Source organism: Sciurus carolinensis, chromosome 4, assembly GCF_902686445.1.
Source record: "Sciurus carolinensis chromosome 4, mSciCar1.2, whole genome shotgun sequence".
Lineage (NCBI taxonomy): Eukaryota > Metazoa > Chordata > Mammalia > Rodentia > Sciuridae > Sciurus > Sciurus carolinensis.
This window is the reverse complement of record NC_062216.1, coordinates 128326758-128333657: the sequence shown is the minus strand read 5'-3', so window position 1 is coordinate 128333657 and position 6900 is coordinate 128326758. Positions and strand designations below refer to the sequence as shown.

The following is a 6900-nucleotide window of genomic DNA, read 5'->3' as shown; positions in this document are numbered from 1 at the left end:
TCAACTCTCAGCTCTTCTCCCTCAGGCCAGGACGCAGTGCTGTTCCTTCTCTACCTCAGGGGAAGAAGAATGGGAAGATCAGGGAGACAAGTAGATCCCCTGTCTCTCTGTTTTTCTCTCCCTCTTTTTTTTTTTTTTTCCCCAGTGGTGCTGGGAATCAAGCCCAGGATCTCCTGCATGGTAGCAAACTGCTCTACCATTGAGCAATCCTGCCCACCAGCCCAATTCACTATTTTTAACAGGAGGAAAAATTGTCTCTTGGAAGTTATATTTTGTTGAGGAGAGACCAATACAGTAGTGGCCCCTTACTCATGAAGGATATATCTAGGACCCAGGTGGCTATCTGAAACCACAGGTAGTACAGATCCCTATATGGACTATGTTTTTAATTTTATCTGCATATGATGATAAAGTTTATCTTATGAACTATAAATATATGAATTAGGCACAGTAGATTAACAATAATTAAAAATTAAACAGAACAATGAAATAAAAGGAGGGGTACTTGAACATAAGCACTTGGTACTCTCACAGTCAATCTGACAGTTGAGTTGGCTACTAAATGACTAATGATCAGGAGGCATGGACAGTGTGAGTGTGCTGGACAAGGAAATGATGTGTGTCCCAGGCAGGGCAGAGCAGGACTGTGGGGATTTCATCACACAACTCCATATGGCATATAACTTAAAACTTACCAATGGTTTCTATCTGGAACTTTCCACTTACTATTTTTAGATCACAGGTGTCCATGGATAAGTGATACAATGGAGAATGAAATCGTGGACAAGGGGGAACTATGCTAATGAATAAGTAAAATTTGTTGTATTTGAAATGGCTATAGACTTGAGTCCTGGGACATTCACACATTTGGAAATGGAATAGCAGAGCAAGAGTGGGCAAGATGGACTGAGAAGAAACAGTCTGTGAATGAAGATGTCAGGGAGGAGAAGGTGAGAGAGAAAAAGTTTCTAGTGATCTGAGGTGGTTCACTCTGCTAAATGCCGATGAGGGATCAAGTAGGAAGAGCAGAGAGCAGAGAGATGATCCCTGGAATCGCACCCAGGAGTCATGGGAGAAGTCCCAGGGCGGCAGATGTAGCTGAGTGAGACAAGCCAGATTGGAAAGAGCTGAAGAGCATGGAGTGAGGATGTGCTTTTCCCCTACTAGTCTTGCCATAGAGGGAGCAGAGGATGAGGTGGTAGTTGGAAGGTTGTGTAGAGTCAGTGAGATGTTCTCTAAGTTGGGAGGATGCTGGGGCCCTTTGTACAGTGATGGAGGTGACAGAGCAGAGAGGGAGACACTCAGCCTAGCTTGGAGTAGTGAGAGGGATGGGATGGAGGCTGCATGTGGAGATGCTGCCTTTGCCAGGGGCAAAGGCCCTTCATCCCAGAAAGAGTGGGGAGGGAAAGGAGGGTCAGCAAGGGGAAGGTGTGACTGCTGTTCTGTGACAAGGGGAGAACACAGTATTGCTTCCTTGAAATGACTTTTTTAACAATATGGTATATATAAAAATATCATCTGCCGAGAGCAGAGGATGGTGGGAGGTTGGGGGCCAGAGAGTGTGTCAGATGCGTGTGTCGGGGCTCTCAACAGAGAACAGGAGAAGTAAAATAATCATAGTTGTTTTGGAGGGGGGAGAACAACACAGAAGGAGTTCAGAGATGGCCATGCTGCCTTGAGGCCCATTTGAGATGCATGGTTATCAATCCAAAGCAAGATTTATTAGCATTGTTGTGTATTTTTCTCTAGGAAGTTCCAGCTATTAGTGCAGGTGAGTGTGTAGAGAACATTGAGAGAGCCAAGTCTTTTTCTTTTTCTCTTTGGATATATGTGATTTTTTTTCCTAAGAAAGTACAGACAAACTATGCAATGCAAACCCTTTAATGATGACATTTGTATGTTTACAGCATGCATAATTTCACTCTTGTGGTTAATTAGTAATGCAAGCAATATAATTGGGGAAGAGCAACAGTCCATTTAATCCCTCCTTAATACTTTCAAGATCAGTGAAATGCAGGTGAGTGTTCTTGAAAGGTTTAAGACAGATTGATATATAAATTGTGAGTCTGTCTGTAAGGCTGCATAAATGGAACATTTTTATGAGAGTACTTAAACCAAAGGTCACATGTTTTGTGCAAACAAAATTCTTCATTCACTCTTTCCTTTTAGGCATGGGCTCTCCACTCCTTTAAAAATCTCATATTGTCAAAGAGAGTGGTTAATTTTCCTCTTTTTGGAGATGACTATAGAGACTGAAGGCATTGGATGCTACAGGGCTTGGAGTTTGCCTGAGATCAATTGTTTTTAAGATAGCCTTTTGTTTTATTTTTGTGTAATATTGGGAAATACTTGTGTCATTTAAGATGAAGTCTGGATTATTTCTTTAATGCAAACCTGAATGTACTGGAGATTAGTTGATAATGAAGGTTGTAGATAAATTATCACCAGCTTTATTAGCAAGCTGAAAAGGGGAGTCACCACTCAATAATACACACATTAGTGAACCTTATGGCTCTCAGGAGAAAGGCTATCTTTTGTACCTGCTTCTGCAAAAATGCTATTTGTTTGAAGAGGCAAGAATGTGAGTGTGACCTTTCAATTAACTACTCATTCTTTAATGTGGCAAAGAGAGAAAATGAGCTGAAGAAGGAAAATTTTGCAGTTACACTCCACAGCCCTGAATATACTGAGTGAGGTCATGGTTTTCACAACGATTTCTCCACGCCACCCTGCAGAGAAAAGGGAAACACAAGCAAAGGTGAAAATATATCTGCATTGTAGTGTACATACTTAAATATCTTTGTGGGAACAAAATGTCTTATCAGTTATTAACATAGAGGCTAGAACTAGACCCAGGTAGTGCTACTGATTAAATGGAGGTGAGTATATACGGTGATTTGCTCCTCTTCAGAGGCCTTGGTAGGTCACAGAATGTTGAATATAAATGTAGAGCTCTGTGCATGGCACATTTACTTATTGTAAAAACAGTTTCAAATATGACAAGGAGCTCTGTATGGGGTGCATGCCTATAACTGTAGTGGTTCAGGTGGCTGTGGCAGGAGGACTGCAAGTTCAGAGGCACCTGAGCAATTTAGTGAGGCCCTGGCTCCACACAAAAACAAAAATCAACTGGGGATGTGAATCTGTGATTAAGTGCCCCTGGTTCTATCTATCATACGACCCTCCCCCTACCAAAAGAAAAAAAAAAAAAGATATGACAAGCAACTAGTAGAGTGGAGAATATTTAAAACTCTAGAAATTTCTAAAATCAACAGAAAAATAAGAAGGCAAAATTGTGAATCAGTTCAAGATTGTTTTCCAGATGGAGGTTAATACCTCGAGTCACATAAGCTCCAACCTGAAACTTTCCATTTCAGAATGACACTTTGGTCTCTGAAATTTTTCTCTCACTGCATATATCAACAGTAGGGTAAAACAATTTCCCCTTTCAACCCTTAAAACATACCATGCTCTAATGCCTTGTGGGTCTCTGACAACCCTCTTTGCACAAGCTACAGCTTGAGAGATGTCATCTTGCAACAAAGCTGAAAGAGAGGAGGTTAGGAATGAAAGTGATGTTCTAGCAATCTCATTGGAAATTTACACTTAGGCAGTTTTGTTATGTTAGGCAGAGGAAAGTCTACTAAGAGGTTCTTTTCCAAGAATTCATATATCTGTGATTGTTGGGGGAAACTTCCTCTTAATTCTTTTCCTTTTTGACAAGAAATAATGCACTATTTCTTTTTTACTCAAGTTGTTGGAGGCCCTGGATTTATTAATTAGTATGACAGAGGGTCCTCTTTGCACAGTGTGAAAAAAGACATGCCCGGTAATTTTTTTACTCTTCAATTCTGCCATTGAGATTTGTCCCAAAGAAATAATAAGAGGTCTGGGGATAGGGCTCAGTGGTAAAATACACAAAAATGAAAAAGAATAAAGAAGGGAGAATGTATTGAAACCCAGCACATGTATGCATAAAGCCATTTGTAGCAATTTATAAAACGGAAAAGTGGAAAAAAACCTAATAGCCAGAATTCTATTCACCCTTTCAAATAATTCCCATATGGATTTGTATGTGTTGATATGGAAATAATTTTATGTGATAATATGCAAATTGCAGAGCAATAAATGTAATAAGATTTAATTTTTGTGAATACATATTGCTTATATATTTGTATCTGGCTATTAATATGCATGATATAACTTTACATTTATATACATGTTGATATACATTCTGAGACAGTATGTACCATAAGTTATTCATGTTTATAAATCTCTGGGCAGTAAGACAATGGATGCTATTTCATCATGCTTATATTTTCTAAATATTATTCAATGACCAAGGATTATTACATAATACTAAGTAATTTTTAAGTAAATCAGCTAGGTTAAAAATAATATTCTGAAATTGATCTTCTCTTGGGAATTTTAACTTTTAAAATTACAAAATATCAAATTTGCAATATGTAAGCACTGTTTCATACACTAAAAATTGCACATGCTATTTCTATTTTAGTACAAATTCAGAAGTCTAGTACTTCCTTCCTTATGCATGTAATATACCTTGTGTGTTCTTCTTCTAATTAAAACATAACATTTCATCCCAAGTACATAAATATGTAAGGCAATGTTTTAGGTGTGATAATTATTATTTAGGAATTGTGTACTATGGAGATTCAAGCTAGAGAATTTAGAAATGAAATATCAATTCTTCTAATTCACTTTAAGATCTCTCAGCAAAAAACTACACATACATAGAAGAAGAATGTATGGAAAGATGTCACTAACTCTTGAAAGTGCACAGTCATCTGGGTATTCATTATACAAAAATATAACTTTCTACATATTAAGAACATTGCATAACAAAGAATAAAACAATCAAAAAAGGACCATACAAATGATCCCTAATCCATTCTAAGTGGATACATGGAATGGTGATGTTCTGGAAAAAGCATCAATAAGGCCATTAAGGATAAATGAGCAGACACTCTACCACTGGGCTAAATCCCCATTCCTGATTTTTAGTGAGGGAATTTGGAGGATAACAATCACTTTCTAGAAGTTGAGATGGATGCTTTCTAGCTCCCTGAAAAACCTTTCAAGGCTATTTCATTTGCTCAAATATCTGTTCTTGTAAATATAACCAGATGGTTCTTGTGCCATCACTCAAATGTTATCTTGTCTTACCATTGCAGGATATACCACAGGCATTAACTGCTCCAGGGGTTTTTCCATCATTACACCAGTAGTGACTATTGATCTGAAATATTCCATAGTCCGTACTTTGGTCCCAAGGGTTGTAGTTTGTAGCTTGGGTGTTGTAACTACTCTCCCACTGGGCCAAACACACCCCTGAGAAGAAATATTTTTTTTTGTAATAAACAGCAACACTAAATGATTTATACTGTATATCAAAATCAATTCTATTCAGCTAATTCTACTTTACTAGTAACTTACTTTGTAAGTTCAAAGATGTGTTTAACTGATAAAATGTCTTAACACTTGAGAGTTATTTTGCTGTTTTGAGGCAGGTTCTCTCTGGGTTCCCAGGGTGATCCTCCCACCTCAGCCTCCCCAGTAGGTGGGACTATAGGTATGAGCCACCAGGCCTGCCTAGCTCAACACCATTGTCATAGAGGGTCCCCAGGAGAATCCTTTTGTAGTACAAATCAATTTGTATACTGTGAAGCAAGATAAGGTACTTTTAAAAGTATTAAGTAGCTGTTTTTCCATTCTTTTGCCTTCCTCTGTTCTCAACTCTCAGACAATGTTGAGCCTAAAAGAGTAAACTGAGCTGTTGAGTGGGTTGTACAAATTCATAGCAGATACATAGGCTGATGGGAAAATGCTTTATGAAAAAAATTAAGGATTTTTCAGAGAGAGATTTTCTTGTAGTACCTAAGGTGAATTTGAATGTCCAGTTTGAATCTTGAAACCAAGAATTATGGAACAGGAAAGGCTATTCTGTGATTCTGTTCATCCATCCATTCATGTATTTACTGGCTCATTCATTTACAAACAGCTATTAAAGGGGAAATATTTGAGGTCAATCTGACAAGAACAAAGATTGGAGAACATGGAGTATGCTCTAAAGTAACTATTCCTCATGGCACATTTTGAATGGTGTGGAAGAAAATGAAAATTAATCAACTTAGAATTAATAATAAAGCATTTCATGTTGAATTTCAGAGATCCTTCTATCAATAGTGAGAGGGGTGAGGAATGGGTTCCTATTGCCATTTTGGAGAGTTCAGCATCATTTTAAAGGATTCTGCTGTGAAACATGCCCTGCAATACCAAGGGATTTTTTGTTTGTTTGCTTTTGTGGGCTTGAACCCAGGGGCACTCTACCACTGTGGTACATCCTCAGCCTGGGTTTTAGAGACAGGGTCTCACCAAGGTCCCCAGACTGGCCTCAAACTTGAGACCCTCCTGCCAGGATCTGGAATCACTGGAAGGACATCAGGTCCTGTTTGACTCAGAATGTTATAGAATCTTCCCCTCCATGCCCACACCCTTCACCTGGTATCTCTGATTCTCAAGGACCAAAATGATGTTTTGAACCATTGTAAAAACAATGAAGAGGACCAAACTTACAGTTTGCCAGACTGATTCCATCGTAGCCATCCATTCCCAGGCTTTTTAGAGTTCTGGCCAACTCACACCTTTCATAGACCTTGCCCTGGGCTAGGACAGAAAGGAGGAGAAGCCCCAGAATCAGGAAAGCCTTCATGTTGACTGGGAAGCCAGACCACTAGGCTGACCTAGGGAAGCCGAACTCAGTATTTAAAGTCTTGGGACTTCCTTCTTCCTCTAGTGGTGTGGGGGCTACTATACCTTTGGAGTTGCTTGCAAGCAGGAACTACTCATTGGTTCACCACCCTTGAATGGTTGTTTTTG

The 6900-nt window shown here is 38.9% G+C and overlaps 1 protein-coding gene across 1 annotated transcript; it reads right to left on the bottom strand.

Annotated features, from left to right (window-relative positions):
- Nucleotides 1-1865: 1865 nt before the first annotated feature.
- Nucleotides 1866-6799, bottom strand: LOC124983773 (lysozyme C). Its single transcript, XM_047551330.1, has 4 exons — nucleotides 6598-6799; nucleotides 5188-5352; nucleotides 3467-3545; nucleotides 1866-2729 (listed from the first exon to the last, which is right to left on the bottom strand). The coding sequence occupies exons 1-4, from the start codon at nucleotides 6731-6733 to the stop codon at nucleotides 2663-2665; spliced, it is 447 nt and encodes a 148-aa protein (XP_047407286.1). The 5' UTR covers nucleotides 6734-6799; the 3' UTR covers nucleotides 1866-2662.
- Nucleotides 6800-6900: the final 101 nt, after the last annotated feature.

Excerpts from the sequence above, each read along its gene's own strand:
- LOC124983773 (XM_047551330.1), bottom strand. The coding sequence starts at position 6,733 with ATGAAGGCTTTCCTGATTCTGGGGCTTCTCCTCCTTTCTGTCCTAGCC. Across the intron at positions 3,546-5,187 it reads CTGTGGTATATCCTGCAATG|CTTTGTTGCAAGATGACATC; the intron begins GTAAGACAAGAT and ends CCTCTCTTTCAG. Across the intron at positions 2,730-3,466 it reads CCACAAGGCATTAGAGCATG|GGTGGCGTGGAGAAATCGTT; the intron begins GTATGTTTTAAG and ends TTTTCTCTGCAG.